We start from the raw sequence: 19,543 nt of genomic DNA on the forward strand, positions 1-19,543 counted from the left end.
ATTCATTCAACAAGTAGCACATTTCAGGTAAGAAACAATTGATTATGAGGTACATCCCGATTTCAGAGTACCCAAACTATTCAAAAAATGCTCCTTGGAAGAAATACATAATTTATAACATAGTGCGTACCATGTGCAACATAATATGCCAAGTACTACAGATAAAATGGTGAGCAAAACAAACCTGGCCCAATCTGCAAGGGGCTTACACTCAGTGAGGGAGAAGGCAGCACAGCAACCAGTCAGTCAAGTGTGGACCACAATTGGAATAGGACTGGGGTCCTCACACAGCCACTGGGAAGTGAGTGTCACGCAGGAACACAAGTACAAATAAAATGCTCATATCACTGTAGCTCCAAGGAGCCTCAGCAGGAAATGCAAATGCAACGCTCTTCACACAGGCTCTGGGAGATATTAGACCTAAAGAGATGGACACACAGCATATAAGAAAAGTTAGAGAAAGACAGGAGGCCTATAGAGACTGCAGGAAACCACACGGCTGAATGGCCAAGCATGGACAGCAGCATTACCCACAGGCTTCCTGCAAAAGATGGCAGACTGTCCAGGACATGAAAGAGGACAAATTTTACTCTACTCTGCAATTCCTTGCCAACACCATCTAAAAGTAAAAGGATGCTGGGCCAGGCATGGTGGCTCACACCTGCAATCCCAGCACTCTGGGAGGCCGAGGTAGGTGGATCACAAGGTCAAGAGATCAAGACCATCCTGGCCAACATGGTGAAACCCCGTCTCTACTAAAAACATGAAAATTAGCCCGTCATGGTGGCGCACACCTGTAGTCCCAGCTACTCAGCAGGCTGAGACAGGAGAATCTCAAACCCGGGAGGTAGAGGTTGCAGTGAGCCTAGATCTCATCACTGCACTCCGGCCTAGTGACAGAGTGAGACTTCGTCTCAAAAAAAAAAAAAAAGTAAAACGATGCTAACTAGCATCTCCTTAAAACTGTTTTTTTTTTTTTTTTTTTTTGAGACAGAGTCTTGCTCTTTTGCCAGGCCGGAGTGCATTCGCATGATCTTGTCTCACTGCAACTTCCGTCTCCGAGATTCAAGCGATTCTCCTGCCTCAGCCTCCTGAGTAGCTGCGACTACAGCTGTGCGCCACCACACCTGGCTAATTTTTTGTATTTCAGTACAGATGGGGTTTCACCATGGCCAGCATGGTCTCAATATCCTGACCTCATGATCTGCCTGCCTCAGCCTCCCATAGTGCTGGGATTACAGGCGTGAGCCACCGTGCCCAGCCTAAAACTGACATTTAAATTCAAGTACAGTTGGGGACCAAAGGAGAACCAAGGGTAACAGGAACGCTGCACAGAAGAGAACAAGTTAGAAAGGCAATGATGCTATGACATGACAGTAACTGCAGAGACAGTGGCAGGCACACCGCAGTGTACATGTGTCCTGTAGAAGGACCAGGAGGAAAGGCCCTGCAGAGGCTTCCTGCACTGTGGGGACACAGACTCCTTGTCTGTGTTTTCAAATCTGTCTACAAATGTGCCATTTATTTTCTGTGGTCAAAAAACTTAAGGGATTGTGTGTTTAAAACAACACATGAGAGACAAATGTATTCAAGTATACGAGAGAAAAAGGTCCACCTTTTCAGACTCGGCCACATCAGTTCTCCCAAATTCTGATGATTCCTTGGCACTCTCAACCTTCTTTTCCACAGGCTTCCCTCCAAGTGGTGCCTCCTTCTCTTCTTCATTGCTAAACAGCAAAGGTGGTGCCTCAGAGACGATCTCTTTGTTCTACCAAAAGAAGAGCACACAACATCCACAACAATAAAAAAGTGTGTCTGACCAGCATGGCCATATTCAAAACAAGCCCAAACCATCCTCTTAGGGCTTCAGCTAAATGTGGTGGTGGAAGAGAAGACAGGATAGTGAAGACGGCACCAAAAGGGAGAAGCAACAAATATCACCACCCGGGACTTATGGACAGGGTACTTCATGCATCACCTGCATCGGTCTACTTGTGTCTGTCAACCCCTACGCCTCCCTCACTCAGATCGTTATCTCTGCCATCAGATGAATATGAGTCTCTCTCTCTCTCTGTCTCACTCCTGTGATATTTCAACTAGAAGACATCATCCAGTGTTGTCTTGATAAAACAAAACACCTAGATCATGTCCTCTCCCACCCGAAACCTGCACTCCTTGAAGCAAATGACACTCAGCAGACACCCCATTCTTCCCTCTACTCATGTGCTTGCTATTCCTTAAAGTCACTGCAAACTTTCAAACTTCCATACCACACTGCCCTCGATGTCTGTAGGAGCAAATCTTCCTCATCCTTCAAGCCCTGCTCAGATGTCACCCACGGTCTTTCTGTTCCCATCAGTTGCTTTGTTGAATAAGCATAGTATTTATCTCTCCACCTGACCCTTCCTTGAATTTCTTCCTAACTAACAGCTAGCACACATCTGTTTATCCGTTCATCTGAAAGGACTGCACACTCTATTTCCGTGGCCAGTCTCAGCGTTTTACACCAACTGAGCGCTCAATACAAGTCTGCAAGCACTTGAGCCCATTTCTCATCTCATCTTATCAGGGAGGCAGGAATTTGAGGGACTAGGAAACTGAGGTTCATGACTGACCTGGAATTCACGGCATCTTTGGGGCAAGTGACTTATCAACAAGTTCTTGAGAAAAAAACTAAAGCTCTACTATAGTATAGTATAGATACAAATCTTACCATATGACACGAGAAAGTGTGCTTTGAGGCAATGCCTAAATCAAGTTAGGAAGGCAGATTTGGGAAAATAAGGAAGGGCATTGCTCATCATGATTTTAAAATGTGATGAAGGAAGAATGAACAGAGCAAGGGGATTTTCAGTTATTGTCAGGAAGAGATCATTCAAGTGCAAAACCATTTGAACTGGAAGCTAATGAAGAATTTCAGAAGAGATGAGGCAACACGGAAGTGATTAAAGGAAAAGGCTTTTGTGGAACACGCTGCACTCACTGAAAACTACATAAAAATTCAATACAACTAGTTGATAAGGGAGACAAAAAGAGACTTAAGTACGGCAAATCATATTCTTCCTTCTTATATAACTAAGGTCCTAAACCACAGAACATGCTACCCAAAATACTAGTTTTAATTTTCTTGAAAACAAGCTAACTCCTCATCCTTGTCATGAAGTTTACTTTCTGTTTTTCTTTTTTTTGAGACGGAGTCTCGCCCTGATCCCCAGGCTGGAGTGCAGTGGCACAATCTCGGCTCATTGCAACCTCCATCTCCCAGGTTCAAGCAATTCTGCTGCCTCAGCCTCCCTGGTAGCTGGGATTACAGGCGTGCATCACCACACCCAGCTAATTTTTGTATTTTTAGTAGAGATGGAGTATCACTATGTTGACCAGTCTGATCTCACATTCCTGACCTCAGGTGATCCATCTGCCTCAGCCTCAGAAAGTGCTGGGATTACAGGCGTGAGCCACCATGCCTGACTAAATTTACTTTCTTGATAGGTATCAGAAAATAAGGAAAGTATGAAGAAAAAAAAATGTAATGGTCTAAAATGGCTGCATCTTGGCCATATGGATAACAGAAACTGGGCCTATGAATGAAAGCTGAACCTCACCTGCAAGGCCAGAGCCTGTCAAATACCTCCCTGACATGTACCGATTACAACCTGCCTATAGGATGAAACACAAAGGCAGCACAGAATCAACCATCCCTCTCCTGATCCTGAGTCCCCCTAAGTACTCATTAGGGTAAAAGGCTAATGAGTAAAATACGTTAACCACATATTTACTTTATCTTATATACAGTGTCACTGAGCACCAATCAGAACTGCTGAGGATGTCACCTTTGTTTCACTGCCCACTTCTTCCATTTTCTATGTAACAGAAATGTATACATGCCATGTCTCGTGTGGCCCATTCCGGGACACGTTCTTAGTTTGTGCAGATCTCATTCCTGGGCTAGCAGATCACAAATTTGGCTCAGAACAAAACTCATATTACATTTCTTTAAGTTCTCCTGCTTCTTGTTTAATCTTTTGGTCAACATAGGATTATAACTAAGTCACACTTAACTTACACTAAAATATCTCTAAAAAACATCTTTTATTTACTGTTGTCTAAGATGATTATGTTTCACAAATAATCAAAAATGTGCAGACTATTCAGCTACTTAACTTCTGTGTCTTGACCTCTTGTTTTATTTAATAATCAAAATTACCATAGGTTGAAAGAAGTTTTACAGCTCCAGAGCCTGCAAAATTTATTGCTCATTTATCCCTCCAGTATAGGTTATTTATAATTTACAAAGAAAAACCAATCAGTTAATTTTGAAACTTTCCATTTTTTTCCTTTTTTAATCGGCAGTCACAGATGTTGGCACTGCCGACTGCAAATCCACTTAGTAACTTCATAGTCTTACCTCCGGCTTCCGTGTTCTTTCTCTGTCAAGGAGCTGAAGAGGCAAATCCGCGTGGTCTTGTGCCAAAGTGCAAAGATCAAAGTAGTATTTGCTGTAAATGCTGCCAGGAACTTGGATATTATAATCAATTAGCTTCAAGAACTGCCTTTCCAACTCATTCCTGGGGAAGGAGAAACACAACAAAACCAACACAGGACCACGTTAGTTCACCGGGCCAGCTTCAAAAACATTATTCTCATGTAAGAAATGTGGTAAAGCCATCCCGTGCTCTAGTTTATTAGAACGCATGAAAGAACTCACACTGGACAGAACGCTTTCGATCGAAGAAATAACAAGAAAGCATGCAACTTTCCCAGCTCTCTTTGAAAATAGAAAAAACTTGTATTGGAAAAAAACATGGATATAAAAAGTGTGTTAATACACTTGATTTTCTATTTCTGTGAAGAATGTCATTGTTTTTGCAGACTTGTGGAGGTACCACGTTGGTGGTCTCGGATAAGACCTGGAGGAAATCTCTGTATTAGCAGACAGGCTCCCTTCTTCCCTTACTTTCCCACAAATGAAGTCTGTCTCTCTGTGCTAGGCTGCCTGGAGCTGGGAGAGGAGCGATACAAGCACCCCTGTGGCCACGACCTCTGGAACAGCACTAGGTCTGTCCAGACGGCACCAGGTCTGAAGTCAGCACAGCATTGTGACTGCACAAGGCCCACTGTAACATCTACCTGCTGCCACTTATGTCACTCAAGGCCCCGGGGCTCTACAATTAGCAGGTAGTGAAGCTAGCCAGGCTTCTGTCCTTCCCTTAAGTGCAGTAAGTTGCCCTGGTCCCTATGTGATAACCTGCTTGTCGTTGGCTTAAACCGACTCTCTCTTTCTTAGCTGAGAGCTGTTCAGACTTCATGTTAGCTTCTTGAGCCAGACAGACTCCACCTTCGTGTCTTCATTTTACTTATTCCCCTCATTAAGTAAGTAAATGCAGTATGTAGCTGGGGCAGGATGACACTGGGCACATCCCGGAGTGCATCTGCTGATAAGCGCCTGAGTTAAGCAGTTCCAGCAGAGCCTGGGAATGCAGTTGCTGTTGAGTACCCAGAGCCCCCATATGTATAAACTGGATGTCTTTTTATGACAGCTCTAGCCCTCGCACCTGGTACTGTTTTATTTCTCATGTACCAGTTTATCTTTTAACTTTTTTGCTTACTCTGCTTCTGTGAAAAAATTGCTTCAGCTAGGTTCCCCCCTCCCTTTTCAAACTAGGGTATAAGAAACCCCTTAACTCTTTCTTGAGGGCCGAGAGAATTTTGGGTGTTAGCCACCTCTTGGTCACTGGCTAAAAGAAAGGACTCATAATTCAACCTCAGAGGGTGGCTCATTCCTTGACTCACTTGGGTATAACACCTGGATGGGTTCAAAGGTGCTGCCTGGGAGCCTAGGCTGGAGTCATAAACCTTAGACATCTACCTGGTGTCCTGTTCTACCATGGCTGGAGCTGGCACTGAATCCACCAGGCAAATCCCTTCCCGCTCTTCCTTCCTTTTTCCCTAGGCAGAGTAGCCAGTCCCCACGCACATCATTGCAGTCCCATGGAGCTTAGTGCCAGGTCACCACGGATGTTCACTTAATAATACCCCACGGATGTTCACTTAATAATACCCCAAGGTATTAATCAGCTTGTGAGTGCAGCCTTCCCTGGAACTCATTCTTCAGGGCTGTGGGCTCCCCTCTGGACCAGGGTAGGTCCAGAGATGCCATCCAAGAGCCAAGGCCTGAATCGTGGACTCCTACAGCTCACCTGGTGCTCCGCTGACTGTAGCTGAGCTGGTATCTAAGCTCAAGGAAACTCCTCTTTACTCTTCCCTCAGCATTTATCAAGCAGAGGGAGTCTCTCCTTGGAGCCACCGCAGCTGACCCAGCACATCTCTGTCTCACTCCAGGCCCATGGCATGTACTACCTGGTCATCACTGATGATGCTTCAGGGCCCAAGGGCTCTTTCATCAGAAAGAGATGAATCCTGCCATTACTGAGTCCTAGCAGGTTCCCTTCTGGCCCAGAGTTTGTCTAGAGATGCTATCCCAAAGCTGGGACCTCAAATGGGGGTTTCGTGACTCTGACCAGTGCCCTCTCCCACTGTAGCTGAGCTAGTATCCGAGTTGCAAGACAAAGTCCTCTTTCCTCCCCTCAAGCCGACAAAAGAAGTCTTTGTCAGAGCTGTGAGCTGCACTGTCAAGGGTTGAAGGAGGGGTGAGCAAACACTCCCTAGCTGCCCCAGCTGCTGTCTCCCAGGGTCACATGCCCCTCCTGACACACTGGTTCCAAGCGCAGCACGGCACTAGAACTTGCCTAAGAGTTGCAGTCCTTGTGACCTAGACAGGCTTTCAGGTTTATTAAGGACCCCAGAATATTTTATCCCACAGCAGCCAGGCTTTCACAACTCAAGTTCCATCCACTGGGATGAACAACTCCCCTATGGCTGGGGCTAGTCTAAATGTTTTTTTTTTTCGGTGGGTGGGCATTGGGTGAGTTCAGCCTTGTTGTGCTTTCTGCTATGACAAGGGAGCACTGAGTTCAGGATGAGTCCCACAGCTGCTGTGCTCTCCCTGCCCCAAGCATGTAGCCTCTCTCCTTGCCACAGGTTCACAGGGTGGCATCGGCAATTCAAGACCGTCTTTTCTACACTGTTCAGTGCCTCTTTCAGTGATATGAAGTTAAACCCAAGTACTACGATCACTTACCTGATTTCTAGTTCTTATGAAGGTGCTTTTTTATTTAGACAGTTGCTAAATTTGTTATTCCTATGGGGAGCACAATTGGCACAGATTTCTATTCAGCCATCAGGCTCCACCTCTGTGACTGCAGACATTCTGAATGACAGTCTTATCTGGAGTAATAGGCAAATGTGAAAAAAAAGAAAACCAAAAAGCCAAAACCTCTTGCCGGTGCCTGTCATAATCTTGATCTTCATATGCTGCTGAATGTCATCAAGAGGTGTTTTTTTCAGATTTTTCTAAGTGTCACCCACAAAGCCATTCTCTCTGTCTAGTGGACACTGTGAGAGCCTCTGCTGGAAATGCCTCCCTGGCTCACCCTGCCAACTAGCTCCAAGGCCCTTCCCTTTACAGCACTCAGGAGGCCAGAGTGGAAGAAAGACCCATGAAGCTCTTCTTTCAGTGTCATGTTGGTGCCAACCCCATGACTCAGCAAGATTTCTTGCACTCTCATGGATAACTTGCCCCCCCCACCCCCGCAAATGCTGCTGTGGTGGCACGAGTGCCCTGGGAACCTCCTGAGTGTGGCGAGCATTGGGTGATGCTCCAGCAATGTTTCTCAGACTGCCTGAGGGGAACACTGGAACTTCTAACTCATCAGCCCAATGATGCGACACTCTGAAGAGGGAGCGGACAGGGGCACAGGGATCTGTGGCTATTCTGTATCTCAAGGTTTCTATAAAACAGATCTTCAGATAAAAGCAGGGAGAACACCAGCAAAAGGGTGAAGCTACACATTTTCCCCAGTCCACAGGCCCCAGACCTGTCAATGGCCAAACAATTATTTCAAAGGCCAGACATGTGCTCCTTACAGAGAGACTGGAACTTGCAGACAGCTTGTAAAAAGCCATAAGGATATTTACTGTACTATTATTTTCTGGTAGTACACTGGTAAAATGTTTGCCAAAAATATCCACAGAAAAATATTTTTCAATTTATGAGCAGATTATTACAATAACAATTTACCAAGACCTACCAATGAGCAATGAAAATATGAACAGTTGTTCTAAAATGTGATGTTTATGCCCATTTCCATTATCAGTACAATGTAAACTTTAAAAATAGTTCTTAAAGTGTTAAGTTTACGGGACCAAAAAGTATTGAGAAATGATTAGAAAGTTCACAAAGACAGCTGGGCATAGTTGCTCATGCCTGTAATCCCAGCACTTTGGGAGGCCAAGCAAGGCAGGTGGATCACCTGAGGCCAGGAGTTTGAGACCAGCCTGGCCAACATGGTGAGACCCCGTCTCTACTAGAAATACAAAAAATTAGCTGGATGTGGTGGTGGATGCCTGTAATCCCAGCTACTCGGGAGGTTGAACCGCTTGAATCTGGGAGGCGGAGGTTGCAGTGAGCCGAGATCATGCCACTGCACCACAGCCTGGACAACAACAATGAAACTCCATCTTAAAAAAAAAAAAAAAGAAAGAAAGAAAGAAAGGAAAGAAAGTTCACAAAAACCATACAAACTCACATTTCTTCAACTGCAACACTGTCAAAGTTCTCATTCCACACAGCTTCATCATTCCAAGCCTTGGCGGCAATAAGAACGGCTCCCATGACAATCCTCCTCCAGTTGGTTGGACAAATGTCGATACAAACGTAACTCAGTAGTCTTTCGATGTAAATCTGCAAAACATAGCAAACACTGGCCTTTGATTTAGCTCCGTTTAAGTGCTGTGATAAGAACTCTTATGAATGACAGATTCCTTGTGGTCTTGACCAGAAAGTAAGTGCCTTTTATTCTTACGTTCTACAGAGACTTGATCAGGCCAGGCAAGCGGCCATATCACAATCATAGGTCAGATACTTCTGCTACTTACTCTGCCCATAGAAATTTACAGCCCAATTTTGGTCACAAGAATGACTGTACGTCTCAGCCAAGGGCATCATAGAAAGAGGCAGTGTTGTCACCTTCACACTCATAAGAGAGAGCACACACACACATGCTCAGTGTGGATTAAAGTTGTTCAATATATCCTCAAGTGCCTATCACATATAATATCTCACATCTAGCTAGTAGGCAGATGGGAATTTTACAAGTATGTCAAACTTGAATATGTAAAACCTATGTGATAGCAAATATTAACCTCCTTATCACAAAAACTCACCCTTCTGGGGCACTAGCTTGAAAAACTGCTGGTCAAGAGAGCCTCCCAGTGGCTGCTGTGCAGAGCAGCATGGCGGACGCAAGTCTGTGGGGTTGTAAAACTTTCCACATATGCAATTGCTCACTTGATAAGAAACACACATGTACAAAGGAGAGTCCTTCCCACAGCCCCTATTTTTCACATCTTCGTGATCACTTCATACAAATTTATTATGTCTTACATCATGTGCAACTTAAACAAGTCTGTTGGTTTTAAAGTGGAAAAAGCTGCCAATCTCAGTATCCCTGGGATTCCTCTAAACCTGCTGCCCAGCAGTTTGTGAGACAATTTCATGAATTACTTTACATCTATCAAACATCGGTCCCACAAAGAATTGGGCAAAGTGAACAGCTGAGTAAAGATTAAAGGTGAGCTGTGAGGTGTTGTTACCTCAGAGGGTGCTCTGCGGAACAGTATGTCTGTGAGCTACTTGAACTCTTTACATCTTAACAAATGGATGAAACTTTATTTATTTATTTTTTAAAAACAGGTGAGTTTATTTCTTGTATGCAGGTTATCCAATTGGAAAACACTGCCAGATCTGAGCTGCCAAACTCAAGTATGTTTTCAAAAACAAATGGCTATTGAACATGACACGTTTCAAAGATTCTGCTCCCTTTCTCCCAAACTGCGCTCTCAAGTATTTCAAGAATGAATCTCCCTCCCTGGGTTCAACTGCATAGGATTCAGAGAGCACTGAAACATGGCAAGGCTTCAACTTCCCATCCCCTTTCCTGCTGAGCTGCTGAGCTGCTGACACTCATCCATGCCACAAGCCCTTCTAGGTGAGTTTGAGAAAAACTCTTTATTCCCACTGATGTCAACTCTTCCCTCAGCGCAGTTGACCCCATCTCACTTTTGCAGAATACTCTTCCCACAGTCACCTCTTTCTGAAGATTTTCTTCCTCTCTACCAGAGACTTCTCCCAAATGGTGTTTCCTTTGTCCCCATTCCACGCCTCACTCCTCTCCAACTATGTCCTCTCACTGGTGCGCACAACACCATAACCTCATGCCAGTTCATCTTCCAACTCTCCTTCACCTACGCTGCCTGCCCTGACATGACTCTCCCAAGGTTCGTTTTGCCAATAGGTTCTTATTTCTGGTGCCTTCACACTGACAAACTGGAGCTCCTCATACATTTCCATTTGCCTAGATGCTGGGGCCAAACACCTGCATTTCACTTCCCCTGCTCCAATCCGTGTGCAATGCCTGTTACGTCTACCTTCACTGGTAGTCTGCCTCGTTTCATGGTGAACCACAGTCTGTCAATGCTCACCTGTACTACCCTAGAGATTTCTTAACGCTCTTCACTGCCTCCAGTCTGCCTCCCAGCTATGGCCTACTGTCCCCAAAGCAGCCAGCATAGCCTCTTCATTTAGAGCGTGGCACTCCCCTGCCTAAAATCTACGAGTTTCCCATCAAACTGGAGCAAAACCTTAACTTCTTCCTATGGCCTGCAAGCCAAAAGGCCCCGTGAGCTATGGCACTGCCCGTGGTACCTCATCTCTACTGTTTCCCTCATTCTTAACTCTGACCATGGTGGTCACCTTGCTGTTTGTTCCTCAAACACACACGAAACATGTTTCTGTCTGTCTTGGCAGTCATCCTGCTTCCTGTAATGTCAGCACTCTTTCTCGTCATACATCTAGTTGGAGTCAGCTCTCTAGAGAGGCTCTTCTTACCATTCTACCTCAAATAGCCCCCAATCACTGTGTCCCTTTATCCTGCTTTCTCTTTCTGCTGTTTCATACTACCTAAAAAGATACTTAACTTCAATCCACCTAGAACATAAGCTCATAAAAACAAGAACTGTGTTCCACCTGTCCTCTCCTCTACCCCAGCACTTAGAAGAGCAGCACAGAGTCAGCATCCAGTGAGTGTTCACGAATTAAGTCACCGCTTGGCAGCATTCAGCACTGTGACCACAGCCTCTCCTATCTTGAATTCTTTCTCCTTTTATTATCCTCTTCTGCTTTTCCTCCTCCCACTCTAGTAGCCATTCTTCTGGGGGCTTGTCCCTTAAATCATAACAGACCTTACTGACCCATCTGCTGTCCGCTTTATCTGTTTTTGAGACAGGGTCTCACTCTGTTGCCCAGGCTGGAGTACAGTGGCATAAATACAGGTCACTGCAGCCTCCACCTCCTGGGCTCAAGTGATCTTCCTGCTTCAGCCTACCATGGACCTGAGGCCACAGGCATGTGCTACCATGTCCAGCTAATTTCTTGATTTTTTTTTTTTTTTTTTTGGTAGGAATGGGTCTCACTTTACTGCCCAGTCTGGTCTTGAACTCCCACAGTCGAGCAATTCTTTCAACTTGGCCTCCCAAAATGCTGGGATTATAGGCATGAGATACTGTACCTGGCCTTACTTTTTCTTCTCTTAAAATACAGGGTCTCATCCTTTGGCCAAGGCTGGACTTAAACTGCTGGGCTAAAGTAATTCCCTCACCTCAGCCTCCCAAATAGCTAGGACTAAAGGCATGAAACCACCAGGCCTGGCTTGTCCAGTTTCATTCTACACACTTTCTTGGTATTTAAACAGCCACTGTTGCTCTTCATTCTGTAGCTCTACATCAGATTCATGCTCTAGCCCTGTATATCCAAATGATGACTAGACTCTGCCACTCTGCTCTCTCAAAGGCACACTGAGCTTATCCCATGTACAAAACTCTCCCTTTTACAATCCAGCTTTCCTTCCTACATCACCTATCTCCCTGTATCTGGAAGCACCACTCCTGCTTCCCTCCAGCACATGCCAAGAGTTCCAAATGATTTGCAGCTCCTCTAGAAGGCCTGTATTTGGTCCAGTGCCCATTGCCTTTGATTCAAGTGTACAGCAGGAGCCTTCTCCCCTAGACTCTAACTAGATGCTAAAGAAGTACTGATCGAAGTATTTTTTCCTTCCTGGCCATGAAGTTGACTTTACTCTGTAGGTTTGCTGTGGGGAGGAATAAGACTAATTTTAACAATTTGAACAGAATTTATTATTTAAAATAAGTTTCATCAAAAAAATTCTGTAGGGATGATGTCAATGTAATGACACAGCTATGACTTGGTAGACCAACTGGCAAAGCCTGTGTCCAAGTGCTACTGGAACCACATTCCTGGGCAACTTCATGAGCAGGCACAGGTGATCAGCAGGGGTGGATTAACACTCATCATCCAAGGAACAATGAATTTAGGGCAGCAGCTCGCAATCACAGCAAGCAACAGAACTGCCTGGGGATATAGCCTGGGACTCAGCTTAGACCTATACTGGCATCTATTCCTGCCCATCAACTGGATGGTTTTGTTACCACTCCCCATTCCAAGTCCTCCACATGCCCTGGATGTGTGTGCACTGTGTATGCATGCGTGCACTGAAGTGTGGGGGGAGAAATCAGAAATCCGTCCTGCTGTCTTTAATAGCAATTGTTCTGCAATTAGAAAAGCAATTGAGACATTCTAAGCCAAAACGATGATTCAACTCAATGTGTATATTTGCTTTCGTAAGTTTCTCTTAACATTCTGAGATAATTTCAGAAACTTACTGTTATTTAAAAACATGACCATACCACCCTGTTTACAAGACAAATTGCTAACGATGCTTTATAAAAAGAAAATATCTTACCAGACTCACGATTGCCAATTCAGCTGTTAGCCTTAGAGCTTTAGACAGAGCTCTAACAAATCCGAAAATCACTTTGTATTCAGGATCATACTTCAAGTAGTCCTCCGGAAGCTGTTCTTGCTGAAAGAAGAAAGGATGCAATGTAAGTATCCATTGAAAAAAAAATCTGAAGTGCTCTTAAGACAGCAGTGTTCACATTGGTGCCCATGTATCACTTACAATAATTTTGACTGGTGAGATGTCTTTCAGTTTTTATAATATGAGCAGTAGGATCTTAAAATACCGTAATGATTTAATACTCACCAACATTCACTTAAAAATAGCATGAGCTTATTAAGCTCAGAAAACGTTTGTTCTTTTTGGCTGTTTCCCCCACATGATTCTATCCAAATGTAAGCTACTCTTAGGTTTTAATGTCTTACTGACCATCTGCCATTCTGCTCTGCAATAAAATTTTGAGAAAATAGTTGCCTGTAACCATGAGACTCTAAGCCTATGCTGTTAAATACAATAATCACTAGCCACATGTGGCTATTATGTACCTGAGGAAGTGCATTTTTAAATTTTTACACCATGTAAAATTGATTAAAACTTAATTTTTTTAACTCTCTTCATAAAAATGCTTCTGTTAAAAGTATTTACATATTCTTATATTGCTTGATGCTATTGACAATTATCTTTCCAAAAGATAGATTTTGTGTTACTTGGACAGTATATTTACTCACACTAGCCCACTAATTAAACAGAGCTGCAGATCAGATCTTATTCCAGCATGTTCTTTTTATAACACTTTTGAAATAAGATGCCTAGATGTAACATGAAATGGGGATCGAGACTTAAAGAAAGATGCCTTTGACTTTGGCATGAAACCGATAAAAGTCTCTGATGAAAATACAACCTCAACAAAAGTGACACTTGCTGGGCCAGGCACAGTGGCTCATGCCTGTAATCCTAGCACTTTGGGAGGCCAAGGTCAGGAATTTGAAACCAGCCTGTCCAACATGGTGAAACCCCATCTCTGCCCAAAATACAAAATTAGCCAGGCATGGTGGCCGGCACCTGTAATCCCAGCTACTTGGGAGTCTGACGCAGGAGAATTGCTTGAACCTGGGAGGTAGAGGCTGCAGTAAGCCAAGATGGCACCGTTGCACTCCAGCCTAGACAAGAGCAAAACTCCGTCCCAAAAAAAAACAACAAAAGGTGACACTTACTTTAAATGGATGTAACGCTTCATCAAATATGTCCAAAGATCTATCGGCATCTCTATAAAATAAGAATGTGCGTTACTTCAAAAATTGTTAGTATCTTAGTATAATATCTGTTTTGTAAAAGAATGCCTCCTATGTGCTTTGGTGTTTACTGCACCAAAACAAACAGTTTTTACAAATTATTCTCCTGGATCCTGACCTGCAGAGGTTTTCCTGACCTCTTCTTACTCAGCACATCATGTCCTGTACTGGAAAGTCTTTTATATGATAACCAGTCAGAACTGCCTATAAGAACGGACCCTCCCTAACAGGCAATGGCAATAAACCAAACATATTTTCACTCTTCTAACCACACACTGAAACACGAGAACATTTTACAAAGCAGTGGTGGTGGCAATAAACTCCTTAGAACTTTAATAAATGTAAATGTGATTCAGATTGCTAGCTTCCTTTCTCTTTAGTTCTCTTTAGTACACTCTCATGATGTATTTATTTATTTTCAGTAGTTTGAATTAAAAACTCATCTTCCTTTTTATTTTAAAGGAATCCAGTCTTTGATGAACTTTAAACTTCGTAAAACTTAATACATTGTGCCTGTGTGATAAACCAGTGGTTCACCAAATATGCTCCATGGACCTCTGGGGATCCCCAAGAACCCTTTTCCAGAAGGCCTAAGAGGTCAACACTGTTCTGATAACCATACTAATTCAACCTGAGAAAGCTGATAAAAGAAAAATGAAAACATTTTTTAAAATTGTAAAGATATTGCCTGCTTTTTCATAGACACTTGCCATAATTGTATAAAAGCAAAATTGGGCAAAACTGTTGGTTTCTCAGCATAAATCAAGGCAGTCGTACAAAATTACACCAGTAGGCATTCTATTCTTTACTGTCCCTTACATTTAAAAAAGATAGCCTGAATTACTTAAGAATGTCTTTAATGAAGCAGTAAAAATGGTGTTATTAAATCTTGACATTTCTCTTTAGTATTCTGAATAAGTGGAAAGTTAACAAGAAGCACTTCTGTTGACTGCAGTATGGTTGTGTTAAAAAAAAAAAAGATTTAATTGTGAACTGAACAATCACTTTTTTCATAGAACATCAGTTTTATTTGAAAGTACAACTGGGTCAGCGCAGTGGCTCATGCCTGTAAAATCCCAGCACTTTGGGAGGTTAGCACTGCAGCTAAACTCCTTCAGGAGTTCAAGACCAGCCTGGGCAACATGGCAAAACCCTGTCTCTACCAAAGTCACACACACACAAAAAATAGCCAGGTGTGGTGCCACACACCTGTGGTCCCAGCTACTCAGGAGCCTGAGGTGAGAGGACTCCTTGAGCTGAGATCATGCCAATCCATTCCAGCCGAGTGACAGAGTGATACAAGGTCTAAAAAAAAGTACAACTATCATTCTCAAAAATAAATGAAGTGAGGGTGCTCTCATTCACGAGGAAATGGGTCACTCATGTCACAAGGAAAGTATTTGTTCCCAGTGATAAAATTTAAGCTTTCCTGAGGACTTTGAAAAACTTGTTCCTTCTACTATAATATAAAATATTGACAGCCTCTCAATATTTTAAAATGTTTTAAAATAAGATTGGTGGTTAAACTAAAAAAGTGATTTTTTGATACAATAAAACATAAACCAGTATTTTCCAAATAATTAATGCATAATATTATAAATGCAAGTATGGGTGGAAAGATCCATTTACTGTTTAAGAAAGATCGATGAGTGCTGATGGAATAAATTAATGTGTAAAATGCCACTGTCATTTAAGAAACTAGCACTTGTGAAGTTTTGATTGTGTATTAAAGAATACCCACAGCAGTCTGAAAGCTTTAAAAATACACCTTTTACCAACTACATATTTGCATAAGACTAGGTTATCTTACTGCTTTTTTAAAGCAATTTGCAAAAAAGTGAGCTAGAAAATCCAGCTATCTTCTGTTAAGCCCAACATTAGAGATTTTCAATAATATAAATACATGACACACTTTTACTGAAGATTTTGTTGTAGAAGAGTTACTGCTTCATTAAAAGATTTATGTTAACAGTATTGTTCTCAGGAATATTTTTTGCTGTCACAAGCTGGGTCATGGATTACTACTGGTAAAGGTCATCAATGCTACTAAACTTTCTGCAATGCACAGGACGGTCCTCAGGACAAAGCATTATCTAGCTCATGATATCAACAGTGGTAAAGCTATGAAATCTAAACTAAGAACAGATTTTGAAAAAAATCTCAATTTTATATTTCTGTCACAGCGAATACCAATATAATCAATATAAAAACATACTCAGGACTCTCAGTCATTTAAGAATCAAAAGAGGCTTAAGGGTCAAAGAAACACAAACAATTTGCTTCAATATTTTAGTAGGCACAATATAGCTTATGATATCTAGAGCTGTGACCTAACGCTGAGCTTGACAGCTTGCAAAGTAATTAGCCAGAATAACAAGACAGGATTTTTAAAAGCTCACCTTCGCTTGATATGATAATGTATCGCTAAGGTCACACTGTGGAAGAAAAAAAATTCGTCACAATAGATGTTATCATTTGTTAGGCCTGAAGACATTTTTTAAAAAGGGTACAGAGGAAACTCTCCTAGTGGCCCTGAAATTAAAATCTTCTAGTTCACAACAGTACCATAAGGGCACTTTCTTGCTTTCGTTTCTTAGCTTTTAGCAAAATGCAAGGCAGTATGCTCTTAGAGGACATGTTTCTGTTGATGATTATAATATATAAATAACAACATATTTCCCTGTTATATGCCCTACAAAACCTTTTATCCCATGCACTTTATTTTATGTATTTATTTATTTTTTGACTCAGAGTCTTTCTCTGTTGCCCAGACTGGAGCGCAGTGGCGCAATCTTGGCTCACCACAACCTCCCCCTCCTGGGTACAGGCAATTCTCATGCCTCAGCCTCCCAAGTAGCTGGAACTACAGGTTTGCACCACTATGCCCAGCTAATTTTTGTATTTTTAGTAGGGAAGGGATTTTGCCATGATGGTCAGGTTGGTCTCAAACTACTGGCCTCAAGTGATCCACCTGCCTCAGCGTCCCAAAGTGCTGGGATTACAGGCGTGAGTCACCGCATTCAGCCTCGTGCAATTTATGTCTATATGCCCATATGTTTAAATTTAACCCATACAGTAGTGGTTTCTTTTTTAAGATGTTAGGCCCGGGATGGGTGAGGTGGCTCATGCCTGTAATCCTAGCACTTTGCGAGGCCAAGGTGGGCAGGTCATGAGGTCACGAGTTCGAGACCAGCCTGGCCAACATAGTGAAACTGTCTCTACTAAAAATACAAAAAAATTAGCCGGGCATGGTGGTGGGTGCCTGTAATATCAGCTACTCAGGAGGCTGAGACAGGAGAATTGCTTGAACCCAGGAGGTGGAGGTTGCAGTGAGCTGAGATCATGACATTGCACTCCAGCCTGGGTGAGACTCTGTTTCAAAAAAAAGATGTTAGGCCCTGCATTTTAGTTTAGTTTACTATCTCCTACCCACCCAATTTGTATCATTTCCCTAAAAATATATAATGAAAGTGATTTGTAACAAATAAAATTATTTGAAATCACTTTTGCATAATTATTAAAAGATATATTAGTAAATATTAGCACACAGGAAATCAATGATAAGTACAGTGATCCTAAAATAAGCAGTGCTAACAAGGCAGTGTAACATGACACAGTGTAATATGAATGGCAGGTACCTTCAATTAGTTTAACTGAAATACTTATGAACAGATACAGCTCTTCAGATATATGTAACTGTATTCCTAAGTTACCCACTGATGCTGTGTATCAGAAAACAAGAGGTTCTACAGAAAGCAAGAGGTTCTCTTATGTAAGTTATGTGCTTTCATTTGCCCTCAGCATCTAGAATGAGGCTCAAAATCACTGAGGGAAGGCAAATCTCAATTTTAGTAATAGACCTATACAATATTAGCACTTTTTAAAACGCCTGTAACATTAGCACTTAAGATGCATATGTCTATAGTCCTTCAAGTAGTTTTCATCTCTGAAATCATTTTAAAATCACAGAATTTGAAGTTATAGGCTGGAAAGGACCAAGAAATATGGGACTGTGTAATCACATTTAATCCAATACTCATTTTACAGATCAGGAAAACAAACCTTAAAACTGACTTGCCCAGGGTCCTACCAAATAGGAGCAGTCTCTTGTCCTAAACTCAAATTAAGCAGCGGCTCTCAGACTTTGCTGCACATTAAAATCACCTGAGGAGCTTTAATAACTGCCTCATTTTCTACATAAAACATTTTAATTTAAATTAGCATTGGGGATGACTTTGGGCATCAAAGTTGTTGTTAAGTTTCCCAGGTAATTTCAATGTGCAGCAAAGTTTGGAATAATGGAGTTGGGGTGAAAATCAGAATCTTCTGGGATGCTTTTCTTCACATAAAGAAGCCTCACAGCCATCCCTATTTTTCAGCTGTGAATCCATCTGTTCCTGGGCTTTTTTGGTGACTATTAATTACTGCCTCAATTTCAGAACTTGTTACTGGTCTATTCAGGGATTCGACTTTTTCCTGGTTTATTTTTAGGAGAATGTATGTGTCTAAAAATCTATCCATTTCTGCTAGATTTTCAAGTTTATTTGCGTAGAGGTGTTTATAGTATTCTCTGATCATAGTCTGCATTTCTGTGGGATCAGTGGCGACATCCCCTTTAGCATATTTTAGTGTGTCTATTTGATTCTTCTCTTTTTTCTCCTTTATCAGTCTGGCTAGTGGTCTATTTTGTTAATCTTTTCCAAAAACTAGTTCCTGAATTCATTGATTTTTTGAAGGATTTTCGTGTCTCCACCTCCTTCAGTTCTGCTCCGATCTTAGTTGTTTCTTGCCTTCTGCTAGCTTTTGAATTTGTTTGCTCTTGCATCTCTAGTTGTTTTAATGGTAATCTTAGGGTGTCGATTTTAGATCTTTCCCACTTTCTGATCTGGGCATTTAGTGCTACAAATTTCCCTCTAAACACTGCTTTAGCTGTGTCCCAGAGATTCTGGTACATTATGTCTTTGTTTTCATTGGTTTCAAAGAACTTACTTATTTCCGCCTTAATTTCGTTATTTACCAAGCAGTCATTCAGGAACCAGGTAATTCAGTTTCTGTGTAGTTGTACGGTTTTGAGTTTCTTTTTTTCTATTTTTTCACATAGCACTTATTCTAAAATGGACCACATAATTGGAAGTAAAACACTCCTCAGCAAATGCAAAAGAACAGACTGAGAGACTGCTATGATTTTCATTCTTTTGCATTTGCTGATACACTGTGATGCCAGAAGAAAAAAAGCTGCTCCTTCTTCCAAGACTAATGTCCAAAGTAGTACACATTGCAATGCATTGAAAAACTAATTTTTCACACACAAAAAATCCA

The 19,543-nt window shown here is 42.2% G+C and overlaps 1 protein-coding gene across 11 annotated transcripts in view; it reads right to left on the reverse strand.

Moving 5' to 3' along the window:
* The window catches only part of LOC135271928 (WASH complex subunit 2-like), a 127,116-nt gene that overhangs the window by 56,216 nt on the left and 51,357 nt on the right, over nt 1-19,543 (reverse strand). For 10 of the 11 annotated variants that reach the window (XR_010340058.1, XR_010340057.1, XM_064370048.1 and 7 more), the window contains 6 exons: nt 16,624-16,659; nt 14,147-14,198; nt 12,936-13,055; nt 8,646-8,800; nt 4,406-4,565; nt 1,616-1,768 (listed from right to left, as the gene is read on the reverse strand). Coding sequence is in view for 9 of the 11 variants with exons in the window: in XM_064370048.1 (XP_064226118.1) it covers nt 1,616-1,768; nt 4,406-4,565; nt 8,646-8,800; nt 12,936-13,055; nt 14,147-14,198; nt 16,624-16,659 (676 nt within the window). In the remaining 2 variants the exon portion in view is untranslated. The other variant, XM_064370049.1, reaches the window with a different exon arrangement.

This window comes from Aotus nancymaae, unplaced genomic scaffold (genome assembly GCF_030222135.1).
Source record: "Aotus nancymaae isolate 86718 unplaced genomic scaffold, 86718_ANA_hifiasm-v0.15.2.pri h1tg000099l, whole genome shotgun sequence".
Classification (NCBI taxonomy): domain Eukaryota; kingdom Metazoa; phylum Chordata; class Mammalia; order Primates; family Aotidae; genus Aotus; species Aotus nancymaae.